General features: G+C 43.1%; 1 protein-coding gene across 1 annotated transcript in view; it reads right to left on the bottom strand.

Annotated features, from left to right (window-relative positions):
- Positions 1-22,645, bottom strand: part of eml6 (EMAP like 6) — a gene marked incomplete at its 5' end in the record, with an annotated part of 173,585 nt that overhangs the window by 1,466 nt on the left and 149,474 nt on the right. Inside the window, 6 exons of the mRNA XM_084318522.1 lie at positions 2,078-2,178; positions 3,034-3,187; positions 4,898-5,001; positions 8,087-8,249; positions 16,156-16,328; positions 18,500-18,688. Coding sequence (XP_084174648.1) covers positions 2,078-2,178; positions 3,034-3,187; positions 4,898-5,001; positions 8,087-8,249; positions 16,156-16,328; positions 18,500-18,688 — 884 coding nt within the window. The remainder of the gene's footprint in view (positions 1-2,077; positions 2,179-3,033; positions 3,188-4,897; positions 5,002-8,086; positions 8,250-16,155; positions 16,329-18,499; positions 18,689-22,645) is intronic.

A 22,645-nucleotide genomic window follows, 5' to 3' on the forward strand; every position in this document is an offset into this window, starting at 1 on the left:
ATCTAACCCTAACTAACCTTACTGTCATGCACTTGTCCTAATAAACTAACCTACACTGTAGCACTCAACACTTTGATGAACATTGTTACTCAGCTGATAGAGTTGTGCCCTTCCTGATGACTTGTCGTACCGAACTTGTAAGTCGCTTTGGATAAAAGCGTCAGCTATATGACTAAATGTAAAATGTAAATGTGATCACATGATTGTGTTCATTGCAATGAATGCAAATCAAGAAATGCAACACAGTGGTTCTCCGATGTAAAAATATATTTGTCGGCAGACGGCTCCTTTGGACAATCTCTGTTAACATTACGGCTACCTAACGTTAGCAATTAGCAAGCATGACGTACAGTAGCTGTGTGTGAAGTTGCTTCATACTTGTTGCTTCGCTGAAAGAGCGTTCATCACTGCATCGTTAAAGAAACATTCAGGGAACTCCGTGTCCTCCCAGTCTGCATGTTAGTTATCAGGAAGGTGAACACACCCACTCTCCCGGTTGCCCGTTCATATCGACAGCCCTAATATGACTATAATTCCAAAATAGATAATGAACCATGTGCTATCTAGAGCTGAAGTGGGTGTATTATTATTGTTATTATAATTTTTTTTTTATAATAATAATAAATCAAATTTTTATAGCGCCTTTCAGGAAACCCAAGGTCGCTTCACAGTCAAGAGGGCTAGGGGAAGGGGGCAATAGGGAGAAGGGGGGGGGGGGGTGAGGGCAGGTAAAGGGATAATAATCGAATCTAAACTAACTAATGGGGAAAAGCCTTGGTGAAAAGGTGTGTTTTGAGAGCTGTTTTGAAGGTGTCCAGGGTTGGGGTGTTGATAATTCCAGAGGGGGGGGGGGGGGGGGGGGTGAAGCAGCATCACTATAACCGGCGGTGTCAGTAGGCTTGTTCAAGATGGATTTGGGTTTGCCTCGACTAGTAGACGAGAGTAGCCGAGTGAAGCCGGGGGAGGAGTTAAGAGGGCGGACACTGCCGATTTCACGAGAGCCCCTCGCCTAGTCTCGCGCGGCAGATACGCTTTCACGTCACCACACACACATTACACACCTGTCCAGCTCATTATAATGCGATGGCCGTGTGCAAAATTAGATCAGATTCAAATGTACAGCACACCATATACTGCTACAGTGGAATATAGTATACTATTCATATACCATAATGTATACCATCTTGTTGCGCGCTCCTGGCCGCACGCACACACAACACACTGCTGTATTTGTGTGTGTGTCTGACAGCTTGAAGTTTATCATGATGATATGATGATAAGTTGATAAGTGATAACGCATAACATAATAAAGTTTTCAATCAATCAAACGTCTCATAACTCCCTGGCTGTCACATGGCTGGTGACTGACAACTTTTCTGAGCCAATAGGCGCTTTGCGCGACCGTAGCAAGTCGCTTCCCAGCCGGGAGCAGCCGGCTGAGAGGTACTGTGGAGCCTCGCTCTGAAGGCTGCTTGTGGCTCGCTCCCGCGGGAGTTCCGCGCCTCGCCTAGTCAGATTTTCAGAGCAAATCGGACAACATTCTAACCGTCATGCAACGCGCTTGGCGAGGCCGTAGTAAAACCTGCGCAGATCTGCGTCCGCCTATCCCATCTTGAACAAGCCTACTGACTCACTCACACAGTAACTCACTCACTCCACTCATTCAGTGTTAGCTGCTCTGCCCCTAGTGGTGGCTCACAGGAAATGTATTTTAGGTTATTTTTGCTAACAAGTCTACTAAGTCTACTAAAGTACAACTTAAGTTTGGTAAAAATCTCGTTTTTCTTTTGAAGTACTTTAAAATCACTTACCCTTACAGTAATGCTGTGGGGTATACTGTGTAAACTTTGTGTGCTTTTTTCTTTTCTTTTTTTACATTCGAAGCTTTGAACAAGGTTTTCAGACGACACTTCCTACATTTGCAGTGTATCATACTTTAATGAAAACTTTATTACCATAACTTAACTTGAAATGCCTCCAAACGGGTGACCCTTTTGATAATTTTCATATAAATATTATATTTCAAATAACATATTTCAAATACTTTGTATCTTGATGTTTTCTCCCCCACACCTACCTGCAGTCGTTGCCGCCTGCGCTGATCACATACTTGTCATCGCATGAGAATCGTATATTTGTCACGTGAGCAGAATGACCGAAGTAGCGCTTGTGTTTTGCCTGTGAAGAGATGACACGGTTGAAGATGTTAGCACATTAATTTCAAGACCCTACCTGATGAACCATACAGCAATTGCTAGTAATTGTGGACTACAGCAAACAACAGGCACATCTCAGCATTATTCGTTCCTGTATTCTGTATTGTATTCTCCCATCCTACTCTGTATTTTTCAACACTTTGCCAATAGTAAATTATGTATTTTATAGCCTTAACCACTTTTAACTGTGCTATTACCTACTTTTATACACTTCCTATCAAATTCATGTGTCGGTTCTATGCACATTTTATCTCACTACCTCCTATGCACTGTAATTATAAGAGCACTGCTCTGTTGTAATTCAAAACTGAACATTGTAAAGAAACTCAATGTTAAGAGCGATGCACTGCTCTGTTGTTAAGTTGTGAGCGACGCACTGCTCTGTTGTTCTATAAGGTCATTTAGAACTGTACTTTGTAAATAAACTCAAAGTGTTAAGAGCGATGCTCTGTTGTATGTTAGAACTTTGTAAAGAAACTCAAAGTATTAAGAGCGATGCACTTAAAATGTATAAAATGTCTCTATTCAGTTTTTACCTGGCATTTAACATATTGCCTAGGGAGTACGGTTGAAAACTAGCTACCCAGCTAACACTGGCATATTTACAGTGGTGGTACTCTGTCTCATTACTGTTGAATAATGTGCACTGTCCCTATTCAAACACACGTAATAAACCAAACTAAATCTCCTTAATAAATATTCTCTTTACAATGCAGGTATCATTTTCAAGGACTGTCTTAATCACTCCATAATGCTCTCCGAATGGAAAATGACCCAAAGTCATTGGATGTGAGAGATCAACACCAAAAGAACGTACAAATTTCTCCGAGCACGGAAAGTCAAAGAGCTTGACGAGGCCAAAGTCGTCTCCGGTCGCCACGTTGAGGCCGGCGTGAGAGACGCAGGCGCAGTTCACATCGGCCTTCTCAGCGTTGCGCGGCCAGACTCCCAGAACCTCATCCCCAAGTACACTGGAGAGAGAAGACATGGTGGTAAAGCAGGGGTGTAAAGGGCTTAAGTAATTGTACCTCGTTACAATACCAAAGTACCGTTTTTGGGGGATTAGTACTTTACTCGAGTATTATTAGGTTTGTATACTTGTACTTTTACTCAATTACATTTCAGAGAAAAAAACACACACTTTTTTACTCCTTTCATTTAAAATGCAGACCTACAAAGTACAAAGTACAAATCCCGCAGGTCCAACCATTTTAATTAGTATATTTGTTTCTCTGGCCGAACTAACATTAACGTTATTAATCCTGCGGTCGCACTTCATTTAAAACCAGCCAATCAAATCCCCATCAATGGAAAATGAACCCGCCCATACCCCTGCTGATTGGTCCTTGTGCAAGACTAGAAAGTGGGGATCTTTGATTAAACACCTGCTATCAGAAGAATAGACAGTCAGAAAAAAAGTTTCTTTCTAAAAACGAACCTTTTTACTGTCCTCCACTGTCATGCACTCTTCCTACATTTACATTTACATTTAGTCATTTAGCTGACGCTTTTATCCAAAGCGACTTACAAGTTCTGTGCGACAAGACAGCAAGAAGGGTATAACTCTATCAGCTGAGTAACAATGTTCATCAAAGTGTTGCGTGTTACAGTGTAGGTTAGTTTATTAGGACAAGTGCATGACATTAAGGTTAGTCGGGGTTAGATTTTTTTTTTTTTTTTTATTATCATTTCAGATAATGGTTGAAGAAGTGAGTCTTTAGTCGACGGCGAAAGATTGGACGGGATTCGGCTGTCCTAACTGGGATGGGTAGTTCATTCCACCATTGTGGGGCAAGGACTGAGAATAGGCGGCTTCTCTTTCCTAATACTAACATACACTCGACACTGCAGCACTCAAGTTTGAACACTTTGATTCAGCTGATAAGAGTTGTGCCCTTCCCGCTGACTTGTCCTACAAAACATGTAAGTCGCTTTGGATAAAAGCGTCAGCTAAATGACTAAATGTAATGTAAACATGCACAGTACATTAATACTATCTCAATACTATCTCAATAGACCTATCTCAAACCCTGCCCCTTTTCTTGATCCTCCAATCACAACTGTCAGTTGTGATTGGAGGATCAAGAAAAGAGGGCAGGGTTTGAGATAGGTCTATTGGCAGAGGTAGCGGGTGGAAAGTCGATGGGTGGGGATTGGACGTTGTGGACAGCGACTCCTACAGGTCGGTTGGGTGACACCTGTACAGCAGAGTCAGGAAGTATCGGGGGCAGCGTGAGCCTCCCAGGCGTTACTCCTCGCCACTGAGAGGCCGCACTGTCTGGTGAAAAGATGCAACAGGCTGCCTCCTCGTGTACCGGAGGGGACACGTGATGCAAGGCTTCTATCCTCACTACAGCCGACCAGTGGGAGGCATAGTCTAGCAACGTTCAAGACAGGGGAGGGGAGAATTGAAGGGAAAAAGAATTGGCGATACGAAATTGGGATGGGAGAAAAATAGAAAATAAGGAGAAAAAGTGGATACATTTTTTTTTAACACACCGTGGGTTTGGATCTGGCCGCAACCTTCCACATGTCATATCCTCTCCATTTCTCTCTCATATTTCATGATACTCTCCATTATATAATGTACTGTACTGTTCAATGCCCTAAAAAGAATAGACAATAATAGTAATATAATAAATAAAAATAATCTGGCCCATTTCCATCATAAGAACGCTTACCTTGTCCACGTGGCCCAAGTGATCCTTTCGATGCTGGTCAGCTCTGTGATGATCTTCCCTGAGGGAACCTCGTGGACCTGACGGGTGTATGTGCTCGTGGATATCTGCAATGGAACGCTGGAATTAATAATCAGCCAAATAAAACTGGATAAAAAAATTAAAAATAAATGTCACAGTTTAACATCTGAGGTGTATATACTAGTGCTGTCAGGCGATTAAAAAAATGTATCTAATTAATTACAGGATTTGTAATTAATTCATCTAATTCATCGCATTTTAATCGCATAACCATTTTATGCCTGATATTCTATATTCTATAATCATATTTCAAATTGCATGTGTCCGGATGGCAGAATTCAGTACTGTATCTACAAAACCTTCTGTTTAATCATCTTCCATCTATTAATTTGCTTAGATTTTTCAGGTCTGGTCAATTTTTGCATGGTGTTATTCACAGTCAAAGATAACATTTTTTTTTATTGATATTCTCATTTGGTTCATTACAATCTACTCAAGCCTAGTAACAGACACAGTATTTCTGACACTGGGAATACATTCCCTGAGATCCATAGATGTCCCTAGAATCAGATACTAAGAACATGCAAATGGACCACATTAAAAAAGTCTGTAAATGTGTATTCTACGTTTTTTTGTAATTAATTTTGAGTTCATTTTCATAACGCGATAATTTGCTGTGTAATGAATTAATCTAATTAACGCGATAAACTGACAGCCCTAGTATATATGTATTCATGTTGTGTTTTTTCCCCCTGAAAGTTGCTCTATTGTGCCTTAATAATATGGTGGCTAAGAAGAAAGAAGAGGAATTCTTCCTCAGATACTTTATCATCCTGTATCACACAACGACAAAACCTTTCAGAAAACAAGTGACACATCAGGCATTTTAGTTGCATGTGGTTCATTAGTTCATACTTCAGCAGTCGCCTCCTTGGATAGAAATAGAGAGCTGTGGTCAACAGCGGCTCAGCAGGTCGAGCAGTCATCTGGTCATCAGAAGGTTCCCGGTTCGAGTGTGTCAATGTGCCCTTCAGCAAGGCACTTAACCCCTAACTGCTCCCGATGAGCAGGTCGACACTTTGCACGGTCGCCTCCGCCGTCGATGTGTGAATGTATGAGTGAATGTGAGGCATAAGTTGTAAAGTGCTTTGGATATAAGACCTGGGCCCCGTTCCCCCTACCTGGATAACTGAGTTAGCCGGATAACTTTCGGTTAAGTCTGACTTAAGCCGGACTTTCCCGTTCCCCGTACCTGGATTGTCCAAATCACCATGACAACAGATCAAAAAGTTTGAGCCTGGTCGAGAGCAGGGTTAAGTTCAAGTTAGCCGGATGAAGCACAGCCACGCCCCCGCAAAGAAGTGACAGCTCTTTCCTGAAATTATTCCCACAGTCTAGGATCTGCTTTATACTAGGGATGTCCGATATTATCGGCCGACCGATATTATCGGCCGATATCGGCAGTAAAATGTGATATCGAAAAATATCGGTATCGGTAAAATAAAAAAAATAAAAAATAACATTTTTTTTTTTTTTTTAACATTTATTTAACCTTTATTTACCCAGGCAAGCAAGTAAGAACCAATTCTCATTTTATTTATTGTCAAAAGTATGCATGTTGGTTTAAAATGTTCATTTTTACTTTTTTAATGATCATATTTTGCACAGATAATGCTTACATTTAGAAAGCCTTTTGAATGCATCCAGTGAAATTATTAGTTACCTGAAATTATTCCGTTTTTTGGGGGGGAAACCCTGCATATATCGGTATCGGTTGATATCGGTATCGGTATCGGTATCGGAAATTGGAGTTGGACAATATCGGAATATCGGTATCGGTAAAAAAGCCAATATCGAGCATCCCTACTTTATACCATTCTGAATTACGTTTTTGTGCTCCATTCTTCCAGAGGGGGCTTTTGAAATGTAAAATAGACCCAAAATGCTGATACTAAATTCACTTTGTCCTAAATAATGCACGTTATATATACCGTGGCGCTCGCTCGGTGCGATGTACACATTATGTGGTTATTTTAACAACGCGCAGCATTGCAAATGTGAATCCCGCGGGGATATTTTTAATGATTGAAACCTATCGCTCGTTTGGCTCTGATTCCTTTCATATTCTCCGCTGTGGATGTTTAATGGAGCGCCTGGATTGTGTTTCATTCAAGCATAAAATTGAAGTGTCTATGCGTGGATTGTGGATCTTGTCTCGTTCATTAATGTATAAACAATGAATTTATCCCATCTGGCACAGTGGCGCAGCGGTAGTGCTCAATCCTGGCAACCCAGCGACCGGTGTTCGAAACCCCGTGTTTCCAATATAATATTTTGGAATATAATATTAATGATTATACGCCAAAGTAGCCTAGTTTTAAGTTAAAATATTATAAATCTACATGCATTGAGGATGTCATTCTTTATATAGCTCTCAACGTGCACCAAATTGAATTATTCCTACATCGCAAAAAGAAGGGAAAGACTAGGTTTCGAACCCCGGTCGTCTGCGTGAAAGTCAAAAGAAGAACCCGTTACACCACAGTGGAGATAAGTAAAACATCGACCATACATCAATCAATGGGAAGAGAGCCGTATCGTTATTTTGTATAACAGTTTAACTAATTATTTTCGCTAGCAAGATCTCATTTGATTATTCAATCCAGCAGGCAAGTTTAAAAAAATATAATCTGATTGATTGAGGTAATGAGGGACTTAAAATTAGCCTATAGATAACGCATTTAACTTGTCGGCGAGGCGATTGAGCCGTACTGCAATATGTTAATAAAGTTTTAAATCAATTAATCAATCAATGCCGCTAGAGAATCAGGATCTCTGCTATCGATACGTGCTGGCTTTTCAACTGGAGCGGCCGCGCGCACTTATCCTGGGTCTCAAGTCTGGCTTGAGTTAACGAGACTGAATCCACCTTCGAGGAACAGGAAAATCCCGGCTTCAAACATCGGGTTAACTGAATCTGGATAATGACATCTTGATCGACTTAGTTGAACCAGGTACGGGGAACGGGGCCCTGTATAATGACACCAGGTGATAGACAGGTAGGGTCTATATGTAGGTTGAAAAATAATCAGAATTATCCTCACATTTCAGGGGTTAGACCTCTGGAAGTTCAAATCGGAGGGCCTTGTGTTGTATGTGGAAGAAAGGCACCTGAATATACTTGTTGTCGGCAGAGAAGTCCATCTGGATGACGAACCCGGGGATGTCCTTACAGTAGCCGATGCGGTTGAGGGACGGGCCGAGGGTCAAGTCGTAGATGTCCACGGCACAGTCCACGGAGCCCACGGCGAGGAGGTGGTTATCGGGGCTGAACCTGAACACAGACACGTGAGGAGGTGGTTATCGGGGCTGAACCTGAACACAGACACGTGAGGAGGTGGTTATCGGGGCTGAACCTGAACACAGACACGTGAGGAGGTGGTTATCGGGGCTGAACCTGAACACAGACACGTGAGGAGGTGGTTATCGGGGCTGAACCTGAACACAGACACGTGAGGAGGTGGTTATCAGGGCTGAACCTGAACACAGACACGCGAGGAGGTGGTTATCGGGGCTGAACCTGAACACAGACACGCGAGGAGGTGGTTATCGGGGCTGAACCTGAACACAGACACATGAGGAGGTGGTTATCAGGGCTGAACCTGAACACAGACACGTGAGGAGGTGGTTATCGGGGCTGAACCTGAACACAGACACGTGAAGAGGTGGTTATCGGGGCTGAACCTGAACACAGACACGTGAGGAGGTGGTTATCGGGGCTGAACCTGAACACAGACACATGAGGAGGTGGTTATCGGGGCTGAACCTGAACACAGACACGCGAGGAGGTGGTTATCGGGGCTGAACCTGAACACAGACACGCGAGGAGGTGGTTATCGGGGCTGAACCTGAACACAGACACGCGAGGAGGTGGTTATCGGTAGGGATGTCCCAATCACGTTTTTTTGCTCCTGATCCGATCCCGATCATGTGATTTTGAGTATCTACCGATACCGATATTTCCCGATCCGACCAATTGTTTTTTTAAATTATTTCCATTTTTTTTTACCTTTTTTTTTATTCAACAAACATGACCATGTTCACGTCTTAAACTCATACTGAGGCCTTAGTTTTGGTTTTAAATTGCATATCATCATTCATTTATTTATTGTCACACAGAGCAGAAGAATTTTGCCAAAACAAACCAATAAGTATCCAGCTGCAGAACGGCAGACCAGCCACACTCTCAGACCCAAACGCATTTCCTTTGATTTAATTATACATCAAATGATTTATGAAGTTAACTTTTCACCTGGATAACGTCATCATTCAGGGTGAATGTAATGTGAGAAATTGGGATAAAAAAAAAAATTAAATAAAATTTTTTATTTGGGTCTGAGAGTGTCAGCCACACTCTCAGACCCAAATCATTTTTTTTTTATTTTAAATTTTTTTAGTATCCAGCTGCCGTTCTGCAGCTGGATACTATTGGTTTGTTTTGGCAAAATTCTTCTGCTCTGTGTGACAATAAATAAATGAATGATGATATGCAATTTAAAACCAAAACTAAGGCCTCAGTATGAGTTTAAGACGTGAACATGGTCATGTTTGTTGAATAAAAAAAATTAAGTAAAAAAAATAAAAATAAAAATTGCAGATTTTTTTATTTATTTTTTTGCCGATCCCGATCTTCGGAAAATTACGTGATCGGATCGGGACATCCCTAGTTATCAGGGCTGAACCTGAACACAGACACGTGAGGAGGTGGTTATCGGGGCTGAACCTGAACACAGACATGTGAGGAGGTGGTTATCGGGGCTGAACCTGAACACAGACACGTGAGGAGGTGGTTATATTATCGTATAGCTTACGCTCTGCTCGTAGTGGAACCTTATCCCTTTCAATCTAATTCTGAATAACATTTCTCCACATGTACACACCCATCCGCCTGGCCACACCCACATCCGCTCCTCTACATAAGTGGGGACGTGGCCATACTAACAGCTCCTTCCCTATTTTCACCACCGACAAGTGTCTGTATACACCACTTGAGTTTAGTGCCGAAATAGTTGTTGGAAAGGAGCTACGTGGACATTGTATCTTGTTTTTCTCTCTCTCGCCAATTTAGGAGAAAAGCTAAGACATAATGTCTGCACCTTCGGAGGGTTCGAGCGCTCACAACGTCACCCTTCACCAGCGCTTCTCCATTGCCGCGTCTGCCGTGCGTCGTGGGGTGGCTCTGACTCCGCGGTCGTGGCAGTCAGATACGCCCAGGCGGCGCCCGGTGGTGAGTTTGCCTCTCCGAGGGCCCGTTGAGCCGCCGTCCCCCGTGAGATGGCCTGGTTCCGGCCCTGGTTCCCCCGCCAGTGGACAGTCGGCCGATAGGCCGACGGCTCCTCTGGTGACTGGGGATTTGCGACGCAGACTGGGGATTTGCGACGCAGACTCTTCCCCAAGGGAAATCGGCTAGGCAGATGGGTAATTGGAGTGACCAGGCGTACATCACTGCGACTCAGAGCCTAGCTGTGACTTCTAACATCGCGCAGCTAGCGCGCTACATGTCGGGGATGATGGCGGGCGGGTCGGTATTGGATGACCATCAGCAATATCTTCACGTCCAGGCGGCTGGAGCCATCCTGCACCTTACCCAGCTGCAGGCAATAGCCGCCGGGAAGGAGCGTGCCCTGGCCACTCTATCCCAGCGCCACCTTTGGCTGGAGCAGGCGCGGGTGCCGGAACAGAAGAGGATTCCCCTGCTCATGGCCCCCCTCTCCGATGCTGGGCTGTTCGGGTCGGCCATGCAACAGATGACGGCTGCCTGCAGAGAGATGGAGGAGGAGCGCTCTGTGCTCCAACCCCATTTCCCCTGACCCGATGCCACCGGTGATGGCCGAAAAAAGCAACGCCGGCAGAGGACCGCGACCGTTGCCTCCACCGCAGCCGCTGCTGGGCCTTCATCGAAGAAGGCCAGGAGTGGAAGGAGTGCCTCATCCGCCGCAGCCAGCCGCCGCCACGCCCGGAGGTGACGGTAGGGATCGACGTGACCAGGCTCCCCAGAACCGTCCCTCCGGGCCGGCTCCCCGTTGGGGCAAACACTGCGCTGCACGCGGCAGGCACCGCTAGTGACTCCCCTGTTTACCCCTGTCCCCTTCCCCTCCCCAACATATACTTTTTTTGTTACCTGGTGGGGGACTGTTTTTTGTTACAAACTGTGTGTTTATTAACTATTATATATTGGGGATACGATGTGTAAACCCTCACCTACCTGTGGGGTTGTGTGTTTGCTTAAGAGAGTAGGACAGTTTCTTGTAAATTGTTCTGGTCGCTATATATATGTGTGCTTAGCAAGGCATGTGGCTAGCACTCGGTCGAAATACTTGTCTTCCCTCATCATGAAGAAGACTGTGTTCTTCTTGTAATAGTAAGAGTGAACTTTACCTTTTTTATCTGAGGGGGTTGTGTGTTCTGTTACGTTTGGGAAACATGGCATCGAGTCCACAACCTGGTTAGAGTGTTTGCCTACAGAAGTATTCATATATGTAGCTTGTACCAAGGTCTTGACCCTCTCTTTAAACGTCTGTGTTTTTCGAGCCTAAAGCCTTGTATGTAAAACCCGTTCGCAAACGAGTTTATCGTCTGTGGCTGGCGTGCAGTTGGTTGAGCTTATCCTAGTGGATATATGCTTTTCATGTAGCATGCTAGGTAAACTGGTATCATCGCTGCTTGTTTGTTTTCATCGTATCCGGGGTGTGGGGTCATGAGGGGGTGAACTGATAAACCCCTCCTCCCCTTTTTTCTGATTGGTCAGGGGGTTGGACCTCCTGTCCTTCGGACTTCCTGTCACGCTGTTGGGTCAGCGTGTCACAGGGTAGGGAGAGGGGGGGGGGGGGGGGGTGGAGTTCCCTGGTCCCACGCCATATTTGGGCAGGTGGGTCACGGAATTCCCCCCGCCATAGAGTACATCACTGGGCGCGTTTCTATTGGCCGTGAGACTTCCGTGAGTTCTTTTCAGGCTCCATGTTGTGGACCGCTGTTATTGTCAAGATTGGGTTATGCGGTGCGTGAGAACTTTGTTTTCTGCTCTGCGCTCTGTTGCATATATATATATATATATATTTTTTTTTTATTGATATTTTTGCACAAATCTTACAAATATTCAAGAGACATCTTTCAACAGCATAATATGCAAAGTCCAAGATTTGTTTTTTCTTTTTCGTATTGACACATAAAACATACAAAAGACTTATACAGACATACCAAAAACAGACATGGAAATTAAAAAAGTACTTACAAAAAAGAAAAAAAAACATTACTATATGTGCATATATAACCAAGATGCATATACGTTAATGCATATACATACATAATACAATATAAAGTATAGGTACCATCAGGTCAGATCCCATTTTTCACCTTCATCATTGATAATACTGAAACCCCACCTTAATCATTCGTCCCCAGACCGTTCAGTCAGGTGTAGAAAACTGTTCCATACCTCAGCAAAGATATCATCTCTCCCTGCGACTCTATATGTTACCCTTTCATATGATGCTGTCCGGAACATTAGTTCCATCCATTCTTTAAAAGTAATATCAATGGGTGATTTCCAATGTCGTAAGGCAATTCTACATCCTGATATCATGGCCATTCTATACCACATTCCCTGGTATTTAGGCAGTTTAATCTCTTTCGGTACTATACCCAAAACACATGCCATTGGGGAGTTATTCACCTTTACATTCAAAACTTTACTTAGGAATATCACAATTTGATCCCACATTTTCCGGACTTTCTCACATTCGTATAACATAGTAAAGTGCCTGTCTCCTTCTCACATCTCCAGCAGATGTCACTGTCCCTTAACTTTAGTCTGGCCAGTTTACTAGGCGTCCAATAGCTTCTGTTTAAAACTTTGTAAAAGATAAGTTGTGATTGTGCCTCCCGCGAGAATTTACCCCATTTGGATACCAGCTTCTCCCATATTTCCTCAGTAATATCCTCACGTACATCGTTCTCCCAGCTCAACCTCAGACCCGCCAACTTGGGTGCATTGTGTTCCCTTATAACATCATAGAATCTTGACACACCGCCTTTCCTACGCCATCCTTTATAAAATATTTCTTGAATTGCAGTAATCGGGCCACAATGTCTAATCTGTAGGAATTTATAGAAGTTTTTATTATCTATACCAAAGTCCTCTCTAATATCCTCAAAAGGTAATACCCCATCTTCCCCGGCTATATCACCTAGTACATGTATCCCCCTTTTAATCCAGTCGTCCCATATGACTGATTTCTTACCAATCTTTAGTTTTTTATTATACCATATAGAGGCTCTTGTAGTCAGATATGGGCTATCACCAGTCAGCCTGTGCGACTGATTCCAAGTTTCCCAGGCAAACGCCATTAGAGGGTTCTTAAAAGGTATAGGTCTGTCTGATTGTGTCAGGAAGGATTCCAGAGATGAGGGATATACCATTTCCTCCTCTATCTTGACCCAAGCAGGTGCCTCCTCAGTCAAGTGATTCAATTTGGAGAGCTGGGAGAGCGAGAACGCATAGTGATACCAGTCTAGCTTAGGCAGGGATAAGCCGCCATTTTCCTTTGCTGCATGCATTTTGGCCCGACCAAATAGTGGCCTTTTGCCCCCCCACAAATATACATTAATGACTTTGTCATACTGTTTGTGTAACTGAGTCGGGAGAGTCAGCGGCAGCATATATAGGATATAATTTTATTTGGGAGCCAATATCATTTTTACTAAGTTTATCTTCCCAAGGAGGGACATATTCATCTTGGCCCAATTCTGGGTCAGAGCACTAACGTGTTCGATTATAGGGGCAATATTGGCTTGTACTATCTCTTTCAGACCTGGGATCAGCTTTATTCCTAGGTATATCAACCCTGACGGCATCCACCTGTACTGCCATCCCCTCCTAATAGCAGGGGGACAGCACTTAGAGAGAGGCATTGCTTCTGACTTGCTCCAGTTGATTGTGTATCCAGAACTTTCGGAGAAGGACTCGATAACAGTTCCAATGACCCCAGCTGCTGTTTGGGGATTGCTGGATACCAATAAGATATCATCCGCATATAAAAATAGTTTATGTTCCACCTGTCCCGCTATTACCCCTTTGATGTCTTGATTAGTCCTTAGTGCGATAGCAAGTGGTTCGAGGAAAAGCGCGAACATTTGGGGAGAAAGCGGAGAACCTTGCCTCGTCCCCGTCCTAGATTAAAGGGCGAGGATACGATCCCGTTAGTCAAGACTGTTTCATATATATTGAGCTTTTGGTCACGTAGCTCAATGTTACATATATCTTTTCAATTATTACTCACGTGGGAGGTCTCTCTGGGGGTTCCCCGTCTCCTCTCTTTATACAGAGCAGGTTTTTAACAGGGGTGTTTTCCCTCGGACGTGTCATATGGGACCCATATCTGTGTCTCTTGGCCAGCTTCCTGCCGCTCTCCCAGGTGGCTTGGAGGGAACGTTATCTGGGTTCTTGTTAGAATTACCATTGATGTGTTTTGGGTCTCGACGTGTACATAGTGCTGGCCCTGGGTGCTTCTGTGTGGAACCACGCATGGGCTGGCGCGTCTTGGTTGCTCATCATGGAAACAGGTTTTTTTATGGAGCAACTAGGATGGAGTTTTATCTCTTCCGAGCGCCAGTGTACTAGGTTAGTCTCAACGAATTCTCGTTCCTCTTTGGGGGGAGATGACGGAATAGATCAAAGCATTGGCGGAGGGGTCTCACGCCCTTGGGGTGGGCCACCGGGCGTGGTGCATTCATGTTCTGACCGTCTTGGTGGCGCCCTCTGTGATGTTCTAGATCGACACACGTACCTTACCTACCCCCCTCTTAGGACTGGGGATGGTGGCGTGATTAGGACACGGGACTGGTTCTGGTCGTGCTGGACCAGGTCAGTTAACCCGTTGTCCGCCGGGGCGCAGATCTGCTGTTCTGGTACCCTGAAGGACTTTTTTTTATAAACTGGTCAACACTGCTCAAAACGGCTTTATTTCCGTATTTGGCTGCCTGGTGCGCCTGCGCTGTGATCACAGCGCATGCGCATCATGCACCCAATGCCGGAAATAATGCAGTGTTGACCAGTTTATAAAAAATATTTAAAATGTTTATTAGCAACGCCGAGCTTTCAAACCATCACGTATTTTTGTCCGAAACCCTCGTGCAACTGTGAGTACCTTTGAAATGTCTCTGTGATACTTGTATAACGAACGGTTCGGGCAGAACCAGTCCTTCATGGTCAACATACATTGGTTTGCTATGGGCTAGGAAGTGACTGTGGATTCACTCGGTGTATCACAGTCACGAAAGGGGCTAGGGGACTGGCTGTTCCGGGGGGGTTCACTTCACATGCCTTGGAGCAACATTGTACTTATTTTATGCCTATTCTTATGTCTGCACTTTCTACGTTGCACTACTTTTATTGTCTTTTTATACCTATTCTTATGTCTGCACATTGCTTTTATTCTATTAAACTGTATGCTGATTTTATGCTCATTTTGTACTACTTGCTGTGGGGCACTTTGGGCTGCGGTCCATGTGTGAAAGGTGCTATAGATGGAGTTATTATTATTATATTGTAAAGTAATTGTTATGGCTGGGCCGGCTGTGCGCTCTTCCCAACCGGGACAAGCCAAGCGAACGCTATCACACACCTGAAGATGGTTTGCTAATCCTGCACCTGTCTGCAATCAGCTCGTCCTGGAGAGGTTAAGTGAGCAGGCTTCCCCTCTGCTTGTTGCTAGTTCGTGCCGTGTCTTCTGTGAGAAGCGCTGTGTCGTTTTCCTGCTTGGAAGTATTATTCCTCCGTGGATAATCCGTGTATTCACCTTTTCCGTGGTTCCCAGTTTGAATTACCCGTCGGCAGTTCTGCCTGGTGAGTCTTGGACTACCTGAACATTTCTTTATCTACTGGACTCTGTTTTTGTCGCCTATGGGTTTGCTTTTCATTGGACCTTAAAGGGGACGTGTTGTTTTTACAGTTTTTAATAAATTACGCCATATTTGGCTAACTCTGATACCCGTCTTGTGTCGTGCACTTGGGGTCGCTCACAAACCATAACAGTAATGTCTCGACGACGTTGAAAATGAGGGGGACCTCAATTGTCCTTTTTTTTCTAAAATAAATAAAGGTTTGAATTTAATTAGTGCTTGGGATGCAGTGGGGGGCACAGCCAGGTAGACAGACAGACAGACGGGCAGACAGAGCTCACCTGATGTCCTGAATGGCCACGTTGCGGTCCCTCTTCTTCCCCCACACGGTCAGAGAGTTGACCAGCAGCACGATGAACTCCCCGTTCTCCATGCCGATGCAGACCATCTCTCCGTTGGGGCTGTAGGAGGTGCACTTGGCCGGGTGGCCCAGGCTCACCTTGTTCAGGAGTTTCTGAGGGGGAGAAGAAGAAGAACGTCATGGACTGGAAGCGTCTAGTTTTTTACCAACCCATTTCCAGTTCCGCGTTCTGCGATCTGATTGGCCACTGACGTTTCTGGTCGTGTGACATGTGCAACCAATCGTGTGACGCCTGTTTCTTTCACTGGTTAAGCTTAGGCACTCTTTCGAAGTTGGTTAAGGTTAGAGTTTGTCTTAGAGCAGGGCGATAGAACACCAGCCCTGATTCCAAACTCTAACCTTAACCAACTTCGAAAGAGTCGCCTAAGCTTAACCAGTGATAAACTAGGCGTTAGGTAGTTTGCATGCTGTTCGAGGCGGAAATGGGCAAAGACACAGGCGTCACGCGATTGGGCGCACATGTCACATGACCAGAAACGTCAGTGGCCGTCTCTGCAAACAGCGGTTACAGAAAAAAAATCACGCGTATGAAACCCTGTGCTTTCTCTCGTGTGGCCAAATCACTTACATATGCATTTACATATGAAATTGACATGCGTTAGTAAGTAACCCTTTGATGTAAACTAGGGGTGAGATGGTTCACAAAAGTCATGGGTGGGTTATAGTATCTGGTAAAAAATAACAATAATTAAGCACATCATTTGTGATAAGAATGCTTGTTAATACAGCCGACACATGCTTGTTAACACCGTTGACACATGCTCGTTAACACTATGATCGCCGTGGACGAGTTTTCACGTCATTCCTAGCCATGCTCATTCTGCCGAAGACGCCGTAACTCGTCTTTGATGTCAATATTTCAAAAATCTGTCATCGAAATCATATTTCCTTTCCGGAGCCCTGAGACACACTGCAAAGATCCACTCAACTCTCTAGCGGTTCAAGAGCGCCATCTGGTGGCCGATCGGCAGATCGCCAACCGGAAATTAACCTTTGAACCGGTAGTGCTCATCCATATGTGGTCCGGGCACTCGCTATCGTTAGAGAGACTCCGTATTGACACAGTGAACATCGATCGGTGCATATAACTCGAAAAAATAACATGATTTGGATGTATATACTATTATACAACCTGGAAATGGATCGGGCATTTCTCCATCCCATAATAGAAAAAATTCTGTTCCACGCTCATCTGCCAGCGGCGCGAGGAAGCCACGGTAAGATTCAGCGTTATATTCTAACGTGTTCCATGACAACTGCTATGATGAACATATGACCCACTCTGGATGAATCATCTAACGCTGCCCACGGAATTATAAACGATTCCCCGCCCATCCGGTCATCATCAGATGATGCGTAGAAACTTCTAGAACCACGTCCAGTTGAAATTTTTTATTTCGCACAGATTCCTACCAAACTGTATTTGATCATCAATATAATGCATTTGGAGCTATAAATCACGTTCTGAAGAAAGCTGCAGAAAACGATAAAAACATACTTTAGACCATATTTTAGTATGAATATGTGAATGAAAAAGTATAACGTTGCTACACCCTGAACATATAGGACATTGAATGGGCCATAATAATGGCAATTTAGCAATAGAATTTAAAAAGTTATAGCCCTGCAAAGAAGGGAAACTTATCCATAGACAAATAGAGCTGGCGAGGGATGGTAAATTATGAATTTAACCCATGGCGATTAAAGTGTTAACACAGCTCGTTAACACAGCTCGTTAACACAGCTCGTTAACAGTTAACACATGCTCGTTAACACAGTTAACACATGCTCGTTAACACAGCTCGTTAACACAGTTAACACATGCTCGTTAACACAGCTCGTTAACACAGTTTACACATGCTCGTTAACGCAGCTCGTTAACACAGTTGACAATTTCTTTTCATTCATTGCATTTATATAGCACTTTTCTAGACACACCAAGCTCAGTATAGAGTGAATGGTCGCCACACCACGGCAGCACTAGTTATACTGCAGCTGTACCTTGTCGGCCAGGTCCCAGATGTTATACTGCAGCTGTACCTTGTCGGCCAGGTCCCACATGTTATACTGCAGCTGTACCTTGTCGGCCAGGTCCCACATGTTATACTGCAGCTGTACCTTGTCGGCCAGGTCCCAGATGTTATACTGCAGCTGTACCTTGTCGGCCAGGTCCCATGCAGCTGTACCTTGTGGGCCAGGTCCCAGATGTTATACTGCAGCTGTACCTTGTCGGCCAGGTCCCAGATGTTATACTGCAGCTGTACCTTGTCGGCCAGGTCCCAGATGCGGATGGTGCCGTCGTCACTGGCGGAGATGAAGACGTCCTTGAAGGGGTGCGTGGCGAGTCCCCAGATCCTGCCCTGAGTGTGGCCATTAATCATGGTGTTGGAGGCCGCGTTCTTCTCCCCCACCTCAATGATCTCCCCATCTTTGGTTCCAACGAGGATTTTACCCTGGAACACAAACAGACAAACAAACAAACAAACAAACAAACAAACAAACAAACAAACAAACAAACAAAGATTAGAAAAGAAAACATGCTGCTTGCTTGTATTCATCTGTGAACGATAATACAGCGTGATTTATTTGATATATATACATTGAAGAAGCATATTTGGGTACTTGAACATATGCTATATATTTGATATACTATTATTATATATGTATATATATATATATATATATATATATATATATATATATATATATATATATATATATATATATATATATATATACACACTTTTGAGATGACTCTGTTGTGCGACCAAGTCAGTGTTTGTTTGTCTTATTGTTTACTTAAAGTTTTTCTCTGTTTGATGTTGTTATCTGTTCTATGTGGACAATGACAATACAATAATGCATATATGCATACATATACTTTGACTTGTGATAAATAATTACTAAATTAAGACACAGCACATAGGCCACATAGCAATTCTCCATAACACTGTACACAGGGGTTCTCAACCTTTCTGCTGCCAAGGTACCCCTGTGTTCAATAAAATATTCCAGGGCACCCCTACATACGATAAAGACTTTTCCGGTCCTGTCTTTTTTGCTACAATGATGACAAAAGTGCTTGCTTTCAAAATAATGTTTATTTAAGAAACCGGGAAACACATTTGTGTGTATATGCCTATATAATGTATTATTAACAGGTGTTTCAGGGCCCCGTTCCTTGTACCTGGATAACTGAGTTAGCCGGATAACTTTAACTGGATAACTGAGTTAGCCGGACTTTCCGGTTCCCCGTACGTGGATTTTCCAAATCACCATGACAACAGATCCAAAAGTTTGAGCCTGGTCGAAAGCAGAGTTTAAGTTCAAGTTAGCCTGAACCATCGCCACGCCCCCGCAAAGAAGTGACAGCCCGTTTCCTGAAACTATTCCCACAGTCTACGATCTGCATTATACCATTCTGAATTACGTTTTTGTGCTCCATTCTTCCAGAGGGGGCTTTTGAAATGTAAAATAGACCCAAAATGCTGATACTAAATTCACGTTGTCCTAAATAATGCACGTTATATATACCGTGGCGCTCGCTCGTGCGATGTACACATTATGTGGTTATTTTAATTGTAACTGGGATTAAGATGTCTGATGAGATGCGCTGTTTGACGGATTTGAGAAATTGAATGAGCCGTTGACGTCACATTAATGAATGAGGATAAAGAGATAAACTTCATTCAAAACAAAGGATATTCTAAACACGGGTCTCTCGTTCATTAATGTATAAACAATGAATTTATCCCATCTGGCACAGTGGTGCAGCGGTAGTGCTCAAGCCTGCCAACCCAGCGACCGGGGTTCAAAACCCGGTGTTTCCAATATGATTTTTTTGAATATAATATTAATGATTATACGCCAAAGTAGCCTGGTTTTAAGTTAAAATATTATAAATCTACATGCATTGAGGATGTCATTCTTTATATAGCTCTCAACGTGCACCAAATTGAATTATTCCTATATTGCAAAAAGAAGGAAAAGACTAGGGTCTCGAACCCCGGTCGTCTGCGTGATAGTCAAAACAACAACCTGTTAGACCACATTGGAGATAAGTTAAAGATCGACTATACATCAATCAATGGGTAAGAGAGCCGTATCGTAATTCTGTATAAGTTTAACTAATTATTTTCGCTAGCAAGATCTCATTTGATTATTCAATCCAGCAGGCAAGTTTAAAGAAATATAATCTGATTGATTGAGGTAATGAGGGACTTAAAATTAGCCTATAGATAACGCATTTAACTTGTCGGCGAGGCGATTGAGCCGTATTGCAATCTGTCAATAAAGTTTTAAATCAATTAATCAATCAATGCCGTTAGAGAATCAGGATCTCTGCCATCGATACGTGCTGGCTTTTCGCCTGAAGCGGCCGCGCGCATTTAGCCTGAGTCGCAAGTCTGGCTTGAGTTAACGAGACTGAATCCACCTTCGAGGAACAGGAAAATCCCGGCTTCGAACATCGGGTTAACTGAAGCTGGATAATGACATCTTGATCGACTTAGTTGAACCAGGTACAAGAAACAGGGCCCAGGTCTAAATGGCTTAGTACTGTTGACATTACACTGCTTGTAGTAGTAAATCAAATAGCATATTTCTTTAAATAAAATTACAGAAAATGATCACTAAAGTGCTATCTGTTGCAGCTGCACACTTTTCCATAACAATAGCATATTTGGATAAGTGTGACGATTTCTCAAAAACTGAAAATCATGTATTTTTTTTTAAATACAGAAAAGGATCACTAAAGTGCTATCTGTTGCAGCTGTACTGTTCTCCATAACAATAGCATATTTGGATAAGTTTGACCATTTCTCAAAAACAGAAAATCATGTATTTTCTTTAAATAGAGAAGGATCACCAACTTACGATTTCTCAAAAAATATAAATAAATACAGAAAATAAGCACTTGTTCACTCAGTGGACATTTCTAGCTCAATGCGAGGTCTGCTGCTGCTGGTAGGGATGTCCCGATCACGTTTTTTTGCTCCCGATCCGATCCCGATCATGTGATTTTGAGTATCTACCGATACCGATATTTCCCGATCCGATCAAATTTTTTTTTTTTTTTTTTTTTTTCAACAAACATGACCATGTTCACATCTTAAACTCATACTGAGGCCTTAGTTTTGGTTTTAAATTGCATATCATCATTCATTTATTTATTGTCACACAGAGCAGAAGAATTTTGCCAAAACAAACCAATAGTATCCAGCTGCAGAACAGCAGACCAGCCACACTCTCAGACCCAAACGCATTTCCTTTGATTTAATTATACATCAAATGATTTATGAAGTTAACTTTTCACCTGGATAACGTCAACATTCAGGGTGAATGTAATGTGAGAAATTGGGATAAAAAAAATTTAAATAAAAATTATTTGGGTCTGAGATTGTGGCTGGTCTGCCGTTCTGCAGCTGGATACTATTGGTTTGTTTTGGCAAAATTCTTCTGCTCTGTGACAATAAATAAATGAATGATGATATGCAATTTAAAACCAAAACTAAGGCCTCAGTATGAGTTTAAGACGTGAACATGGTCATGTTTGTTGAATAAAAAAAAAAAAAGTAAAAAAAAAAAAAAAAAAAAAAAAAAAATCGTTTTTTTTTTTTTTTTTTTTTTGCCGATCCCGATCTTCGGAAAATCACGTGATCGGCCCCGATCCCGATCACGTGATCGGATCGGGACATCCCTAGCTGCTGGCTAATAATACTGTCAATACGTGGGGAGATCTTTGACAAGGCAACACGCATGTCATCCTCAAGGCTCAACTTGGCCCTATATTTTGTTTTCAGTGGATGAAAAGCCAGCTTCACACAGATATGTGGTGCTGAATGGTATCAACACCTTAACTGATGCATCATGAGATACTTGGTACTCAGCACCACACTCTGAAATTAGCTCTCCAGGTGGTATCAAATGAGATTTCAATGAGTTCTTCCAAGAGTTTGGATGGAGATGTGTCAGGAAGCTTTGTCTCAATGTTGTCTGTAAAGTTTTTTTTTATCCAGAGTAACTTGGTGATCTTTTTCTGTGTCTTATTAAATAATGATTTTCAGATTTTGAGAAATTGTCAAACTTATCCAAATATGGTATTTTCATGGAAAACAGTGCAGCTGCAACGGATAGCACTTTAGTGATAATTTTCTGTAATCCAAAAATAATTAAAATTTTAAATTAAAATGTTTATCTCAAGGCACCCCTGGCAGCTCTCTGCGGCACCCTAGGGTGCCACGGCACCCCTGTTGAGAACCGCTGCTGTAGGAGACACATAGATACATTCCTCTACACAGCACATCCCTCCCCCTTCACTCTCTCTCACACTCCACACACACACACATTGACTTCACGCTGGACACGGCTGCATCTGGCAAACCTCCAGACCAGATCACAATCAGTGTATC

This window comes from Notolepis coatsorum (genome assembly GCF_963971535.1).
Source record: "Notolepis coatsorum genome assembly, chromosome: 7".
Classification (NCBI taxonomy): Eukaryota; Metazoa; Chordata; class Actinopteri; order Aulopiformes; family Paralepididae; genus Notolepis; species Notolepis coatsorum.